At 43.0% G+C, this 18253-nt stretch overlaps 1 protein-coding gene across 1 annotated transcript in view; it reads right to left on the reverse strand.

The window, feature by feature from the left end:
- Window positions 1-1144: 1144 nt before the first annotated feature.
- RGS7BP (regulator of G protein signaling 7 binding protein) overlaps window positions 1145-18253 on the reverse strand; it is a 104891-nt gene continuing 87782 nt past the window's right edge. The window contains exons 4-6 of the mRNA XM_019983117.2: window positions 16995-17142; window positions 14866-14936; window positions 1145-2164 (exon numbers count right to left, since the gene is read on the reverse strand). Coding sequence (XP_019838676.2) covers window positions 2073-2164; window positions 14866-14936; window positions 16995-17142 — 311 coding nt within the window. The 3' untranslated portion in view covers window positions 1145-2072. The remainder of the gene's footprint in view (window positions 2165-14865; window positions 14937-16994; window positions 17143-18253) is intronic.

The following is an 18253-nucleotide window of genomic DNA, read 5'->3' on the forward strand; positions in this document are numbered from 1 at the left end:
AGAGGGCAGAGATGGCAGCTGAGAGCATGCCAGAGTAGGCTCCTTCGCAATTTCTAAAACAATGGACCTGAAGTGAATTAAACTTCAGGAGATGAAAATGAACTGCATTCAGGAAAGGATATTAAGCTTGAATCAAAGCAGATGTGTGAAAATTGGGGTTTGCAGACCATGTAAATTTGGGAGTGGTTACCTGTTTTGCAAAGGAGCAGTCACCCTAGGAGTCTTTCAATAGCATATTCTAACAACTGTTTTATAAGTATTTGATTTAGAAAATTGTGATTTTTCTTGTATAACTTTCAAGGGTATGTCTTGACATGAAGCTAGTCATACTTATAACCATGTATCAGTTGCCAACTCATTGGAACACATCTCTGGACTCCAAGAATAAGGCCAATAACCAGCTGGTGTGATCTAAATAGAGACATGCATAGTCTTTTGAGATCTCTTCCAACTCTTCAATCCTTTCACTTTCAATCAAAAAAACTAGAAGACAATTCCAAGGATAATTTCCACAACAGCAGATATTAGGTTGAACTATATGAAGTTGCCATTTTTAGGTCAAAAACAGTCAAATATCAGCAATTTCATATAATTCAACCTAATATAATTATTCCAGTAGTTCGTCTCTACCTCTTTCCCTCTTCACTGAAGCTACTAAAACCTTGGGTATATTTAGTTTTTTAGGTCAAAATGTTGGTGGATATATAAATGCCTGTGCACATAAATGCTGAGAAATTATAGGGTTGGTATTAAATTCGTGTCTTGGATAAACCACGGATAGCTCATCCTTTTATTGTGCTGGATTCTGGGCCTTTTGTCTGACTTTAGGAATTTTCAGACTATGGAAAACAAGAAAAGAAGTTCAAAGGCTTGATCTTTCAACCCATGGGAAATTCTGCCTGGGAAATGGGCCAAAGGAAGAATAAGGGAAAATATAACAAAATCTGTACCATGTTACAAGTTTAGTGGAGGAAGAGCACAACAAAGCTGTGAGCAGAAAAACAAAGCATGTGGCTTCCTTCTTTCTAGAATAGAGTATTGCTTAATGTGTCCTGCTTGTAAGATTCTAAGCATAAGACAAGACACCAAGTACACGTTGGAAAAGTCTTATCTGCATAGTTATCTAAAATGAGACAAGCTTAGCTTAACTAAAAAGATTTTATTAACAATGTAAAATGTTAAGTATTTTTACGATCTGAGCTAAATCCAGCATGCCCTATAAGATTTAACAATATGCTGATAATGCAGACATCATGCTTCAATTTCAATTAGAACAAAATGTGATAATATTCAATTTTACATTGGAGGGTAATTGTATATGTTACTACACCATTTCCTAACTGGATTACTTCATTCTCCAAGAAGCTGAAAAAGACACCATTGGATCGAAAGGAAATTAGTTGCCCATATGCACTGGTATTAAAGAATTAGGATTATTGTGTATTTACAAAATTTAAATACTTTTCATATACGGTTTTTGTTGCATTGTAAATTAAGACATTTTTCTGTTGAAGCTCTTAGTCTGACAGAATGGAAGACTAAACATAAATGAGTGCAGAGAAAGCAATAGGTCGAGGTGGTATATATTTGATTATAATATTATTTCTAATATTGGTTGGATTTTGAACAGTTTTGCAGTTTTAAATAGACTTCTATGTTTAAAGACTCTCATATGTGATCAGTTGTTTACATAGATCAGCAAGAGCTACAGATATACTATTATACATGAAATAATTTTTCTCTGTATAATACACTTAAAAATTCTTTAAATAATTTAAAAATCATAATTCTTGCATCTGTCATGGTGTGGTTTGGAGCAGACATGTGCAATGTCAGCTTTAAAAAAATCCTTTTAAAAACAGACTGCTTTTTGAATCTGTTTTTTTTTTTCCTTGACAGCAGCTGCTTTCAAATGTAAAATCATTTAAAAGGACAGCGAGAGGTGGATAAAAGTAATAAGGAAGCTTAGAAAACATAGTCAAAAGCCAATGACTGTGGTTCAGCTGTCTGGAGGTCCTCGGGTTCAGTGATATTTTCAGGTCTTCCCAGTGGCGGCTTCCGGGAGGAATCGCCTAGCTTGAGACGAGACAGCACAGCCCAAAGAACCTTCTCTTCCGTCTTCTAACCAGGGGGTAGGGAGTTAGATTTAGAAGGCTGCTGTCATCTGTGATGGGATAGAATGTACAGGTTGAGTGAGGTACAGACAAAACAACTGTTTTTTAAGGATTGGTCTTAAAAATCCACAGTCCTTTGAATCCAAGTTTCTCAACTTCAGTTTCATTGACATTTTTGGACTAGATCATCCTTTATCGTTAGGAGCTGTCCTGAGCATTGTAAGATATCCAGCAACATCTCTGGCCTCTACTCACTAGATGTCAGTAGCACTTCCCTACCAACTGTGACAACTGCAAATGTCCCCAGACACAGCCACGTTCCTGGGGTGGGGGCGAAAGTGAAGCCAATAGCCACATTTGAGAACCACTGCTTAGAGTTAAAGGGCTTAGAGGCAGTTTTTCACTTGGGCAATGTATCCTTCTGAGAAAGAGCCCGTGTTTTGGAATAAAATTGGCTTCTTTTCTATAGTTTACTGCTTACTAGTCCTGTGACTTTGAACATATCGCTTAAGCTCATTAAGCTTCATATTCCCCATATGTAAAATACAGTTTAATAATACTTACCCTAGGTGAGAGCTAAATGAAATAATCTATTAAAACATTTAGCTTGGTTGGTGACTTTGGTGCCTAGCATAGAAGAAGGACTTATTATTAATAATAATATAGCTATGATTAACTATTTTTCCTTTACATAGGACCTTGTTTTACCTCAATTCACTCACTCTATGCCTCAGGAAGAGGTTTCAACTATTTCTTGTTGAGTGTTTCCCTAGCACTTTTTATAGCCAGGCATCTGAATACAAAGGCTTTTGGAGAAGGTTGTCAGCTGTTAAATTCACCAGTTCTGGCCTGAAATTTTTAGTACAATGACAAGTAGAGAAACAAAGAAACAAACCTGTAAACCAAATCCAGTTTAATGAGTTGAGTTTTGGGGAAATAGTGCAATTCAACAGAGAGAGTGAGTAGAAACGGCCTGTTGGAGTGGAACTGGCCAGTATGAGTCCCAGAGGAACTGGGAGGAGGACCACAGGGAAAGAGCCTGTAAACGGTCAAGTAGGGCAGTGCTAGGATATGGTCAGAATGGAATTAGGAGCAACAAAATGGCTGGCTGGCTCTGGGAAACGTTTTAAAAATTTTATTTGGCTGTATTGAGTATTAGTTGTTGCATGCCGGGTCTTCATTGCACCACACAGGATTTTTGTTGTGGCGCAAGGACTCTCTAGTTGTGGCGTGTGGGCTTAGCTCCTCCATGGCAGTGGGATCCTAGTTCCCTGACCAGGGATTGAACCCACGTCTTCTGCATTGCAAGGTGAATTCTTAACCACTGAACCAACAGGGTAGTCCCTCTGGAACTCTTTTAAACCTAAGCTTTGTAAGGACCACTTGCACTGCTCTCCAAGAACAAAGCTAAGATGTTCCCCTTTCCCCATGCTAATCTTGAAGATGCAGGACCTTGGGAAAGAGCCCAGAATCGGGAGTGAGATGAAGAGATGGATATAGTGAAGACTGTGCCCCAGTTGAATAAAACCGGCTTGTAGATGACGGTTGGTTTTCTCGATAACTCAGCCTGGAGTGCCGCAGTCCATTGGGTTGCAAAGAGTCGGACACGACTGAGCGATTGAACAAAAACAACAGGACACTCAGGAAACTGTCAGGAACAAAACTGAGTCCTGGCTTCCTGGTCCTCTTAAATAAATTGTCATCCAAGTGCCCTGGCTTTTCTCTCCCCAGCCCCCGAGGCTCCCATGTGTCATGCTTGTTTGTACAGTAGCATCACCGACCGAGCTGACGGTGTTCCTTGGAATGCTGCGCTATGTTACACATTTAGATGGAACTAGAGTAGCAAGTTGGAGGCAGGCAAGGAGACAGGCGCCCCAGCTGGGCACATCAGATTAATCAAACACAGCCTTCTTCCCACAGTCACCACAGATTACAGTCCTCTCTTAAAACCCACACTCCGCTAATGTGGAGAAAAACAGGACTTTCTTTGTCTTTTTTCAGAGTGAAAAATAATTCACTATAGTCTGGATGTCAACATTTTGAGACTAAAAATGGGACATCTCTTTTCTTTAAACAGTTAAACTTGCCCCAAATAGTTTAAGATGCTGAAAGCAATGTCAAATCCTATATATAAGCCTAATTTCTCAGCAGAATCTCTCAGAGATGAATCATGATATATCTGGAGCAGAAAGAAATGATAACCATATTCTCTCATCATTTTTAGGGCTCTCACTTCTTTAGCCACCAAATGATCAGTGAACTTAACCTAACTGGATATGGCAAAGATACAGCAGACCCTGAAGGTTTTGGTATCTCTTTGAATGCTGACCACGCTTCCTGAAACTCAAGTTCAACTGAAAGTCAACACTTCCTTGGAATAGACGCACCAAAACTATGAAGATACTGATAGGAAAGGAATTTTTATTTTTATTTCTTTGAGACTTAGAGATCTATTTTCTGAATTCCCATTTATTTCCTGAATTTCCTGTATGTTTGCCTTTCTCCAAACATTTAAGAAATTTGGGAGTGACCTCACTGGTATTTATATATTATACAAAGCAATTCTTGATATGTATCGTTCCCACTATATGGGGAAATGTCTACATACATTGGTCTGTTGTATTTACAAAGAAAGTGTGCATGTGTGTGCTGTGGCATGTGTGTTCTGTGGTGGTATATTTGCTTCCATTTCCTCTTTTTTATGTATTAAAAGCACACAGCTATCATACCCAGGGATTATGAGATTTGTATCAAGACTGACCTTTGTATCTGTGCATTCATTACAGTGAATCAAAAAACCTCTGTGCTATTGAAATTCTCCTCATTCACCCTTCTTTTCATATATATATATATATATATATATATATATATATATATAAAACATTCACTCGTGAGTGCTATATACACATGCACACACATACGTATATAGCATTCACAAGTGAATAGGATGTGTTAGAATTGATGAGAAAGTGCTCAGATGTTAAGCGAAGGACAGGCTGCCTAATAAGAATGACTGCTGGTTTGGGGCATCTTTGTTGAGCATTTGTGACACCTTTGCCTAGCCCAGAGCTTGTCTGATCATCACCTAGGGCTGAGGTGACACTAAAGCTTAAAAAATTCTTGGCAGAAATTCAGAGCAGCTTTCTACCCTGTAGGAAGCTGACACCTGCAAGTAAATGCTGAAATTCACCAAGCAGTAAGTCTGCCTGGAATGATTTGAAATGAATTCAATGCCAAGGAAAGATGTCTTTCCACATTGACTGAAATCCTGACTTCGAAGTGAGGGGCTGTCAACAGAATGTGAGCAAAATGGGTGTTTCTCCACTTATTCTAAACTTTCTGCGCTAATCCATCTGAACTTGGGAAATCTTTTATTTTTATTGCTAATGTTTGAGAATTTTATGTTGTCTTTTTTCCAAAGTGCATACTCTCAAAGAACTGTAACCTAGGACAGTTTTAAATTTGAAAATAAAAAGTGAGAAAGGGAAGAGGAAGGAGGAAAGCATAGCAGAAAGTGAAAGCAAAGGAGAGTAGGGTATTCAGTCATCAGTAAATTCAAAATCCAGTTATTTGATGATTAATTTTTGGGTGCTACTAGAGCCAGGAACACTGAAATCCCCTAAGGTACAATAATACCATTTCAAATTACGTTTGCCAATAAAAGATTTTTTACATAAATTATGTGTTAGAAACAGAGGGCATGAAAATGAGGCTTGCAAATAATAAACTGAGGTTTGAGTTTACAGCTATGTTCTCTAAGTCAAGAGGAGTGCTTATGATGAAACTGCAGTTGGAAACTGTTATTCTGGAAAAAAAAAGAGATCTTCATCTAATTCCAGGGTTCCCAAACATGGGCAGCATCAGTTTCATCTGAGGGCTTGTTAAAGCACAGATTGCCGGCCCCACCTCCAGAGTTTCTGAATCAGTAGGTCTGGGGTGGGGCCAGACAATCTGCATTTCTTACAAGTTCCCAGACCTGCTGATACTTCTGGTCCTGAGACCACACTTTGAGAACCACTGAATGTCAGGTGCTGAGGGTAACACCAGATGGGTCCTAAGAGAAAGGTGACCCTTGGCCTCAGGGATCCTGGTTTGAGTAACTAGGAGGCTTCATTAGAAATGCCATTGGAGAGATATAAATAGAATGCTGTGAGAATTCTCAGAGGGAAATTACTCCCATCTTGTAAAGAGAACATTTGCGGAAGATTCCCGGTGCCTTGGTGTTCATGCTAGGGCAAAAGGGATGGGGAGAACTCGGACATTTGGTGAAGTAGGGGGCAGGCGTTCTGGATGAAGACAGCAGTGTGAACAAAGATGTGGAGGTCAAGGCAGCCTGAACTGGGTCCAAGTAAACAGTCCAGTCCGGCTGGAATTACAGGCATATGAAGAAGGGTTAGTGTAAAACAGAACTACTGAGAATTCCCTGAATAAGGCCATATACCTTCTCTCGCCTCCCTGACTTTACATATGCCATCTCCTTTTATCCAGAAAAGGCTTTTCTGATTGCTCTATGCTTCTACCTTCATGCCTGCATTCATTCTATAAACAAGTGCTGTAGCCCTTGGGCTTTCCTGATAGCTCAGTTGGTAAAGAATCCACCTGCAGTGCAGAAGACCTGGGTGTGATCCCTGGGTTAGGAAGATCCCCTGGACAAGGGATAGGCTACCCATTCCAGTATTCTTGGGCTTCCCTTGTGGCTCAGCTGGTAAAGAATCCGCCTGCAATGTGGAAGACCTGGGTTCAATCCCTGGGTTGGGAAGATACCCTGGAGAAGGGAAAGACTTCCCACTCCAGTATCCTGGCCTGGAGAATTCCATGGACTGTCCATGGGGTTGCAACTTTCACTTTCACTTTCATAGCCCTTGGAACATTGTCTGTTTCCAACCCTGTGCATCCACAATTCTATAAGCAACTCTTTATGAGACAATAAATTTACCCTTGCTGTTCAACTCTTCATCTCTCACTCACTCCTCAACCCTCCTTAATTAGGCTTTGTGCATGCCCCCAATTCCAAGAAAGCTGATTCTGGCCACCTCACCAGTGACTCCTTTGTTGCTAAATCCTATGGGTAATTTCAGTTCTTATTTAGCTGAACTGCCCCACACTATGAGCCATTTTTTCCTTGCAACTTTCTTATTCCAGTATGCTGAGATTTATATCTGTTTTTTTGTAAACTCTTCTTCTTTTCCCTCAAAACTTAAATTTTGGTATTTCAGAGCTCTTCTCTGTATACTCTCTGGGGGTGGTCTCAAGTATTTTCAGGGCTTCAATTACCAACATGCTGCTTGTGTTTACATCTGAATTTCCTGCCCTTCCAGCCCCCATGTCTCACACCAACATAAGGCATGTACATCCACCACAAACTCTGAACACTGGTCTTAGAGTGTCCCCACAATCAGAACTCCATCTGTCCTGCGCTCTATGTCTGCTGGTACTGCTCTGCTCTACCTTAGTGATGGGTACCATCATTCACTCTGCTTTGCAAATCTGAACTCAGGTTTCATCCTTGATTCTGCTTTGCTAACATATTTCAGCCAACTGGCCATATCCTCTTCTCCAAGCCCCTGGCTTTAGGTCAGATCATAAGCATTTCTTACCTGGCTTATCATACTTGCCTACTAACTGAACCCCTCCAGTGACCCCAGGATAAAGTCCAAACATCTTAATATGAAATAAAGTGGTCTTAATGACATAGCCCCCCTACCTCTCTAGTCTCTCTCTGAAGCCTCTTTTCTAACCACTTTCCCTATTAATGAAGTACTTGTAGTTCATCAAAATCCCCTGCTCTGTCATCTCCCCAGATGTCTTCACACATTTGGAATTTTCTGCCTAGACTGTCTTCTTTCCATCTTTTTCTTTGGCTAATTCTGATTTATCATAAAAAAAAATCTCAGCTCACACACTTTGCAAAAAGCAATTCTCAATTACTCCCATCTCCTCCATCCCCATTTATAACTAAAATCTGACTAGGTGAGAGTCCAGTATGCCCTTGCAGCATCCGTTACTGACTATTATGGCACTGTTGCATTTAAACCCTTTTTTTTTTTTTGTCTTTCCAATAGTGTGTGTGTTTCCAGAATTCACGTGCCATACCCTGAGGGCTCTATCACAATCTCTGCAAGGGATGGCTATGCCAGGTGAAAAAGCTTCCCAGGTGATTCTCATTCCCATTTTGTCCTGTGGAGATGGAGAGCCTCTAGGGCAGTGGTGCCCAATCTTTTTGGCACCAGGGACCAGTTTCGTGGAAGACACTTTTTCCACAGACTGGGGTGGGATAGTTTCAGGAAGATTCAAGAGCATTACATCTTTGTGCACTTTATTTCTATTATTATTACATCCGCTCCACCTCAAATCACCAGGCCTTAGATCCCAGAGGTTAGGGACCCCTGCTTTAGGAATAGAGAGATCCCCAGCACCTGGCACATCATGGGTGACCATCACATGTTGGATGATAGTGGGGACAAAGAATGCTGAGTTGAGAAATCTATTTTTCCTTCGACAATGTGTAGACACTTAAAATTTGTGAGTAGAGGCTCAACATAATTAGAGTAATGTACTAAGAGACTGATGTATGATCAGTGATGAGTGGATTAGATTGGAGGAGAGAGAGGGCATAGCATACATCACACTGAATCCTGGGCAAAATGTTGTACAGATTGCAAAGAATCTGGGATAACTGGTAAACTGCCCAAAGTGATATTCAGACACCAGTTTGAAGCACAGAAAGTCTTTAAATGAGGCACTGGGGAAGGGCCAACAAGGTCATCTCTAGGCTAGCAGGTGGCATAACAGCTCAATGTCCTTCAGCTCCATGCCAGAGAACTCAACCATGGCTAGGTTGGTTCCGGTTATGCACATTCACACCGGAGTGGAGCAGGGCTGTAGAGAACGGGGGACCTGTTCCTAGACCTGGTTTAGTCTGGAGCAGGACTGTCCACAGGTGGTACAATGGTAAAGAAACTGCCTGCCAATGTAGAAGACACAAGAGATGCCGGTTTGATCCCTGGGTTGGGAGGATCCCTTGGAGTAGAAAATGGTGACCTGCTATAGTATATGCCTGGAAGATTCCACAGACAGGAGAGCCTGGCAGGCTACAGCCCACAGGGTCACAAAGGTTGGACATGATTGAGGGGTTGAGTGTGTGCGCACACGCACACACACACGACTGTCTGCAGGAGAGGACCCATTCTAGAACAACTGCAAGTCCTGACTGATCCACTTGAGACTGACTCTAACGCGTGGTACCACCAACCGAATTTTAGGCAAAAGTAAACGTACTGACAACACCGCAACAGGATTCGTGAAGTCAGAATTTTGGAAAAGGTGAAACTGTCTTTCAGGCTTAATTTACTTCTGCGATGCTTTGTTTGATTACAGCCTGCATTTAGAAGATGCTTGTCCTTCACTTTCGCATCTCCTTTTAGCCTTTGTCAGTAACCTTGTGGGCTCTCCACAGGTGGTTCCATTTGTAATCCATTTGACACAGCAAGACTCTCATAATTAATGAAGCTCCCTACAGAACTGCCAGTGACCCAGAATGTAGGACAGGAGAGGCGCTGAAGCAGAGGAAAGGACAGCAGGTTGAGAGGCAGGAGACGGGGAGGCTGCGAGGAGCTGCGGCAGAGCAAGTCAGGCTCCCTCTTCTTCTGCGCACCTTTGTGACCAGTCTTAAAGTATGGGAAGGTAAATGCCCGTCTCAAATGAAGGCATAATCAGTAACCATTACAATGCCTGCTCTTGGCCACTTTTGCTTGTCACTGAAAGTCAATTTACAGCATATTGTTGCTAAATCAAGTTTTGATTGTGGTGGGAAGGGGAGATGGTAGGATTAAATCTTGAAATGTTAAAATCAACAGGAAGAGTTTCTGAGTTGAGGGACAGGATAGGGTCTGGAAGGGCTTCCCTGGTGGCTCAAATGGTAAAGAATCTGCTTGCAATGCAGGAGACCTGGGTTCTATCCCTTGGTCAGGAAAATCCCCTAGAGAAGGTAATGGCTACCTATTCCAGTTTTTTGCCTGGAGAATCCCATGGACAGAGCAGCCTGGCGAGTTACGGTCCATGGGGTTGCAAAGCGTTGGACACACCTGAGCAACTGACGTGCGCACACACACGTATGGAGTTTGGAGAGCAGGGCAATCAAAGCAGTTCCAGGTGGGTCCCCACATACTTGCCTGGCGGGATTTCTACATGGTCAGGATTTGAGTAGGGAAACAGGGCAGTATCTTATTCCTTTTTATCTCTGCTTCAAACACACATGTAAATGGAATAAAAAGAGAAAAGAAAGACACAGACAAGGAAAACAGATGGCTTTCTATAATGCTTTTCATCCAGTTAGAATTATGTTTTGAAAATAAGGTCCTACAGAAAAGAACTGGAATACATTTTTCCACATGTCATCCCACACTATTTTCTGCTTAGATGAGACCTGGATAATAAAAAGATAGTCTGAACAGAGTTCCAAGAAGATAATGGGACAGCCCCTATGCTCTACCTTGGTGTATGCAGTCAGAGAGAGGAATCTGGTTGATTTCCTCATTAAAATGGTGCCCTATGCCTCTGCTAACAGAGAAGGCAATGGCACCCCACTCCAGTACTCTTGCCTGGAAAATCCCATGGACGGAGGAGCCTGGTGGGCTGCAGTCCATGGGGTTGCTAAGAGTCGGACATGACTGAGCAACTTCACTTTCATTTTTCACTTTTATGCCTTGGAGAAGGAAATGGCAACCCACTCCAGTGTGATTGCCTGGAAAATCCCAGGGACAGAGGAGCCTAGTGGGCTGCGGTCTATGGGGTTGCACAGAGTCGGACACGACTGAAGTGACTTAGCAGCAGCAGCCTCTGCTAAAACATGTTCCCAGAGTGACTCCCAGATACCTTCTCTCCTTCCTTTAGGCCTTCTCAGACCCCTGGTGGAGACTCACATCCCTGCTTCTCCACTGCTCACTCCCAGTGTGGTCAGTCAAGTCCTACTCTTTGGAGGCCAGGTTCCTCTGTCCTTGGAATTCTCCAGGCAAGAATGCTGGAGTGGGTAGCCATTCCCTTCTCCAGGGGATCTTCCCGGCCCAGGGATCGAACATGGGTCTCCTGCATTGCGGGCACAGTCTTTACCATCTGAGCCACTGATCTCTGGTCTGGGTGTGTTTAATGAGCCCTCCATCATACTGTGAGGCCCGATTAAACTTGCGCAGAATAGAGATGCATCTTCATGTGCTAAGGGTTCCCTTTTCTCCCCCAAATGAAGAAACCTTAATTTCCCATAAGACTTCACCTGAATTTTACAAATTATTTTAGTATGTGTATGACTGAGTCCCTTTGCTGTTCACCTGAAACTACCACAACACTGTTAATTGGCTATACCCCAAATCAAAATTAAAAGTTTAAAGTTGGAAAAAACTTATTTTAAAATCATACAGCATTACTCCCTCCTGAAGAAGACCTTCTATCTCCTAGCTTTTTCCTTTTCATGTCCCAAATGGATTTAGGATTCAAGTCCTGGGTGCCCCTTGTTCGGATTTTTTCCTTTTCGCTGACAGTATAAATCATTCACTACTATTATTATATTTTTAAAATGTATTTAAAATTCTAGTTATTTTTTCTGCTTATAAAAGTAATAAAGTTATACAAAAATTTCTATTATATTATACTTTTATGATTATAAAAATGTCCTAAATGAAGAAAATAAAATATCTGTTCTTCCAATAATGCCTAATTCAAAAACTTTTGGATGAACTTTTACTAATTGTAGGGGGAATGTTTCAGATGTTTAATATAGGCTACATGGAATCCATGAAATTCAGCCTGGGAGGGTTGTCATCCTTTTAAGGAAGTACAAGAGGAAGCCTGCATGCTGTTGGTGGGGGTACTTGCTCTCCAGATTAAGAAGCTGAGGATAGCTTCAGAGGTGAGCCCCAAATCCAGTCTCAGGGATCAATATTCTGGAGAGCAGGTTCAAGGTCGACTTTTCATGGGCTCAAGGTCAACTTTTCATGGACGTTACACACAGTGGCTTCAGAGTGAACGGAAGTTGGGGATATTCTATTTGATGATGATCTGGAGTTTTCCTGAGCTAGGTTGGTGGGCCAGCTGGTAAATAATAACAACAATATACTGCACTTGTTGAGTGCTTCCTCTCTGTAAGGTTAGCAGCAGGCATGTGATAAGCATTTTTTCATTGAATCTTCACAACTCTCTGAAGTAGGTCACCTGATCTCTTTTTCAGGGATGAGGAAACGTACATGTTCAGAAGGGAAACAACTTCTTCCAGGAAAATGGCAGAGCCAGCATGGTAACCCAAGGCTCGCTGTAACCATGCTGACAACTAGCAGCAAACTTGCATGCTGTGTCCACAGGGCCCTCGTCACCACCATGAGTTGGAGTAAAACACAGCTTTCTTAAAACCCTACAAGGCCTCTCAAACATAACTCAAAGCCCAAAGCAGTAAGCCTGGGTCAACAGGCCCTTCAGGGGGTCCTTGCAGCTACCTGGTGCACCACATCTCCTGCCTCTTATTTTCCAACACCCGCCCCCCTCCCTTGCAGCTCGGGTCACACCGCACTCTTCTGTCCGTGTTCTCACCTCCACCTCTCCACCTTCTGCCACACAGCTCCCTGAGCCAAGCTGTATTCCAGCTCTGCCGCCAAATCCTCTCCCTCCTCGCTCAGAAGCAACCTGCCCTCCCTCCTGCTGAGGCTGTGCTCAGAGAAAACAGGAGGGGGATCTTTCCTTCTTCCACAAACCCTTTCCCCACCCTGGGTGTACCACTCTCTGAAGCGGATGCTTCACTTAAGATTGCTCTTGGCCACATGTGCTTGGTGAAAGTGATTATTACTAGCCCTTTGTACGTATCTTCAGACTCTGGGGCTGCAAAGTTGGGTGCAGGTTGAACAAACATTTACTGTTTATGCTGGCTTTTACTCTACTGTGTTCCAAGCATTTCTCTAGGTACTGAAGACAAAACAACTGTATGGAAGCATACAGAGACCCTTCCCTCACAGAACTAACATCCTAGTGAATATCCCCTTTCCCTCCCTGTGTTAGAGTGTATACTCCCATAGGATAGTTCTGGAGACGCACTGCCTGGGATCACATCCCAGACTTCCTACTTATAGTCTGTTTGGCCTTGGCCAAGTTAGCTAACCTGTGTCTCAGTCTCCTGTAAATCGGGAAATGTGAATAGCATTTCCCTCAAACATGTTATTAGAATTAAAGAAGTTAATACAGTTAATACGTCTAAGGTATTTAGACTAGTGGCTGTGACACTATAATTTATATATGTTTGATCTTCGACCTATTCCTGGCACAGAGGTACTAAAGCTCTTGGAATGTCCTTAGAGGGCCATAAAGATGTCTTTTGTTAGGTTAATAATGTGATTTTGGGAAAACACCCGAGGACAGTGTTTTCCTGAGTCAGGAAAACACCTGGCTCCTAGGAGAACCAACTCTGTGATTGGAGGGTTAGAACTTTCCATCCCATCTCTGACTTTCAGGGAGGGGGATGGGTTGGAGGTTGAACCAATTGCCAATGGCCAATGATTTAATCAATCATGCCCGTGTTTAGGAAGTTGCCAGAAAAACCCAAAAGAAAAGGGTTTGGAGAGCTTCTGAGACTGGGAAGATGGCCCTCCAGAAGAGGGCATGGAATTTCTGCACCCTTTCCCCACACCCTGCCCACACTTCTGCCATCTGGCTGCTCCTGAGTTAATATCCTGTAATAAGTCAGTGAACTGGTAGGTAAAATCTCTCTCTGAGTTCTGTGAGCTGCTCTAGTGAACTAATTAAACCTACGGTGGGGCTCATTGGACCCTCCGATCTAGCTAGATGTACAGAAGCGTATGTGACAACTTGGGCTTGGGACTGGGGTCTAAAGTTGGAGGGCGGGAGACAGTTTTTTAGGACTACTGAACCCTTCACCTGTGGAATCTGATGCCATCTCCAGTAAGTGTCAGAAATCAGCTGAGCTGCAGGACACCCAAGTAGTGTCTGATAATTGCTTGGATATGTGGAAAACGCCCCCACACATTGGAACTGGATACAAAATCACAGTGGCAAGATATGTTAATTACTACTGTTAGTTTGTTTAGATAACATGTGGATGGCAGAGCATTTCCTTTGGAGGTGTTCTTAAGTCTCTTCCACTATAAACTTTAAAGAAAACCTTTTTTATTTTGACTGGGTCTTTGTGGTTGCTGCACGGGCTTTTCTTGTCATGGCAAGTGGGGGCTACTTTTCCTTGTGGTACACAGGCTTTTCTCACTGTCATGGCATCTTCTGTTGCCAAGCAAAGGCTCTAGGGCACGTGGGCTCAGTAGTTGCCACTCCTGGGTTCTAGAATATAGGCTCTGCAGCAAGGGGGATCCTCCCTGGCCAGGCATAGAACCCAGTCTCCTGCGTTGGCAGGTGAATTCTTTACCACTGAGCCACTGGGGAAGCTGGCTGTAAACTTCTTCAGCCCTTTTGTGTTTGCCACACCTGGTGCAGTGCTCTTCGCAGGGTAACAATGAATACATGTTCTCGACTGACGGGGCCAGAGAAGGAGGTGTCTGTTATCAGAGTGTTTCTCAACGCCCCTCAGAACAAAACTGCTCTCACCTGATAAACTATTCTCTCTTATCTTCTCAAGGAAAGACAAATGTACGCTCGATGCCTTCCATTGCTTGTGTAAAAAACACTTGCTTTCATTTCTCAAGAAACAAGACCCAAGGTTATCGTGTGAAAAACATCCTCTGCCTCAAAAAGAAATGACAAGACTCACCTTGATTTTTCAGTGGTAAAGGCATAGTTTCCCTGAGTTTGCTTAAAAGGTTTTTCATTTCTCGCATGTCTCTGTAAAATTGATAAAAAGAAAAAATAATCAGCTGTAAATTTTGGAAACGCAATCTCCAACTGTCTGTTCTATGACACAACTGAAGTACAAAGTCTGTGCCTAAGTGTACCAGTTTGAGCCTCCAGTAGGCAAATAATTGCATTTATTTTGCTTTTACAAGAAGAAGAAGAAAAAAGCTGAGTTGGGTTGGCTCTGAAGGAATTAGAACTACTCTGACAAACATTTCCACAGGGCATTCTGCTAGTAGGAGCCCTCCATCTCTGCCTTTAGTTGGACCTGGCTGAGATGAGAGACGAGTACTCTGGTAACGAGGACAGTACTTCAATTTCCAAGGGCAGGTGAAGGACACCCAACTAGGACATCAGGGGTACCCTGGGGAAAGGTGAGGCTGGGCAATGCTGTTCTCATCTGGTCCCAGTGCTGTCCTAGCTATGGGTCCTGGGTGATGTTGAGGCTGGGCGATGCTGTTCTCATCTGGTCCCAGTGCTGTCCTAGCTGTGCGTTCACTCCCTGTCGTCCCTCATTACGTAGAGATTCAGAGTAACACAGGTGTTAAGCATTTCCAAGGGTCAACACATTAAATTGACTTGGAATATTTTTACAAAGCCCTCCCAGTAATTTTAAAGTGCAGCCCAGTTTGAAACCCACAGATCTCTTAGGAAAAAGTGATAGGGAGAAGCAAGGAAGCCCTCTCTCGTAACAGGTCTACTGTGCCTACTTCTCCCACTCGCTCCCATCTCCTTTGACCAGAATCTGGATTTTGAGGCTGAAATGAAATACTGCCAATGCTGAGGGGTGGACTTTCGTGTTATTATTATCCGCCATAGCTTGCTCTCTGACAAGCTTACAAGACTTGATTAGTGCTTCTGTTCAAGGTTTCTGAAAAGGAAAATGGCTTTGCTGATGGACTATACCCTGACCATGGCACTCTGGCAGGTTTTTCTTCCTGGGAATAGAGCAAAGCATTTTCTACTTTATAAATTAAGAGAAATCACTCCCTCATCATTTGTCTATAGTTCTATCAGATCATGCCAACCAGCTTTATTGTCTGAATTGTTGGATTTCCAAGCTTATACAAAGTCCAAGTTTTATTAATAGCACATAATTACCACATGCTTCAATTTTCTATAAACACAGAAATTTGGTAATTAGCTTTAGAATTATATTACAATCTGAAAGTAAAACCACAATGGCTATAAATGCCACTGTGTTACATTTCTAAAAATAAAAAAATAAAATGTTCATTATCTTGTCAATGACTCAACCCCACACACACAGAGCTCTCGGTGGAATTGCCCAGCGTTCAATCAGCTGCTCCACGTTGGCTCTGGGGACATGAGTAGCAAAGGACAAGAAAGCAGTGTGAAGGCCAATAAAGAAGGGGCTGATGCCTCTGCCTCAAAGAATGGAATTTTTAGCATCAAGATGTGATTATGATTATATTATTATTGCTTCCTTTTCCCAAGTGAAATAGAATCACTGTAGAATCTCTTCTTCCCAAGAAAGAAACCGTCTGGCCTTGAGCTACTGCTTGTAAAGACAAATGCATTAACACGCTTTGACCACTAAGGGGCCATCAGCTAAATCCCAGGAGAGGTAGAGAAGCCAGCTCTTCAGAAAACTGTGAACTAGATCGATGCCTCGGCTCCCGACTGGCCACTAAATAGGCCATCCCATACACCTGAAATCTGAAGATATCTTTACACGATTTTGAGTTATTCTCCCTGAAACAAATGGAAATGTTGGGACCCAGCCTGGTGAGTGAGCAGTGATGGGTATATAGATTTGACTTTCTTGCTTCCCAAGGAAGCACTCGGTTTGCATCTCCATGGAGATGCACGGCTGATGGAGTGGGATAAGCAGAGGCTGGGAGCCCACGTCTCCTGGCAGTTCTGCTGCCATTCTGTAGATGGATTTGGACTCCTTACTGTCTCTCATCTTGGTTTACTGAGAGCTCTGTTTTCTGATTCTAAAAGAAAAATAATGTCAACCCTCTGTAGCCCCTAAGTATTAACTGGAGGAGGACTGCAGTCTATTTGGGGTAACTTCCCACTTACCTCTCAGTGTTCTCAATGTCTGTGGAAACCTGCCAGGAATGTTGCTGAATATCTACAGGGGATGGCGAGGAGTCCTCGAGAGCAGGTGTTTCAGCACACTCCTCAATTTTGCAATCCAGGCTCTTGCTTCCCCCTCCAGGCTCCTTTCCTAAGGGAGTGGGTGTTGGTAAAGAGAAGGGCATAAGAAATCATATATGCAAATTCTATACCCAAGGTATCATTGCAGACTTTGGTTATGCTTTGAGCCGAATGCTCCTTTAACCCTAAAAGCTTTTATTAATATTTATTTTTTTATTATTATTATTTATTTATTTTGGCTGTGCTGGGTCTTTGTTGCTACACATGGGTTTTCTCTAGTTGTGGAGGGCAGGGGCTACTCTTCGTTGCAGAGGGCAGGCTTCTCACTGTGGTGATTTCAGTTTGTTGAGGATGGGCTCTAGGCTCGCCAGCTTCAGAAGTTGTGGCGCACAGGCTTAGCTGCTCCGTGGCATGTGGAATCTTCTTGGAGCAGGGATTAAACCTGTGTCCCTTGCATTGGCAGGAGGATTTTTAACAGCTGGATCACCAGGGAAGCCCCTAAAAACTTTCTGAATACTAAAGTGATTTGTGTGTGTGTGAGTAGCATATTTTCACAACATTCTGGGACAGGTATCTTGAGGTCAATTCAACCTGAAGTGAGGGCCCTGCTTTTGATGGAGTATTGGTGAGTGAAACCAGATTAGCTCGGGAGAAGGGGAGTTAGCCTGCGAAGTCGTGCTGCTCTTTGGTCCTCAGATGCAGGGCCAGAAGCAGGTGACACCCAGCAGGAGGAACAGGAGCCCCTGGTGCTCTCTCTGATTCTGACACCAGCTCTGTGGGCCTGAGGGTGCAGTAGAGATTAAGGACCTGCCTTCTGTTTCACTGGCTCTCCAGCCTCCTCCAACGTATCCTTCTGTGAGGAAAGAGCCCAGTCTCAGGATGCAGCCACACTGTGTTGAGACCATCAGTGTCATCAGCTGAAGCACCTTGCACTGAGTAGCTGGCCATAGCAGTGCATTGCCAATGCACTAAGACTTGTACTTACCGTGACTGATCTTAAGGGAGTACATCAAATGCTTTCTGGAAACAAATCTCCAAACTGGTTAAGCCATAAATTCCTATGAAATTACATGGGAGGTATAGCCTGTGGCCCAGGTGTCCTCTGTAAATGCCTTTTATTCTTCCTTGAACATCTGTGTATCTGCAAGGAGGTATCTTGCTATCATGAGAAGGGCCTGTGA

This window comes from Bos indicus, chromosome 20 (assembly GCF_029378745.1).
Source record: "Bos indicus isolate NIAB-ARS_2022 breed Sahiwal x Tharparkar chromosome 20, NIAB-ARS_B.indTharparkar_mat_pri_1.0, whole genome shotgun sequence".
NCBI classification, from domain to species: Eukaryota; Metazoa; Chordata; class Mammalia; order Artiodactyla; family Bovidae; genus Bos; species Bos indicus.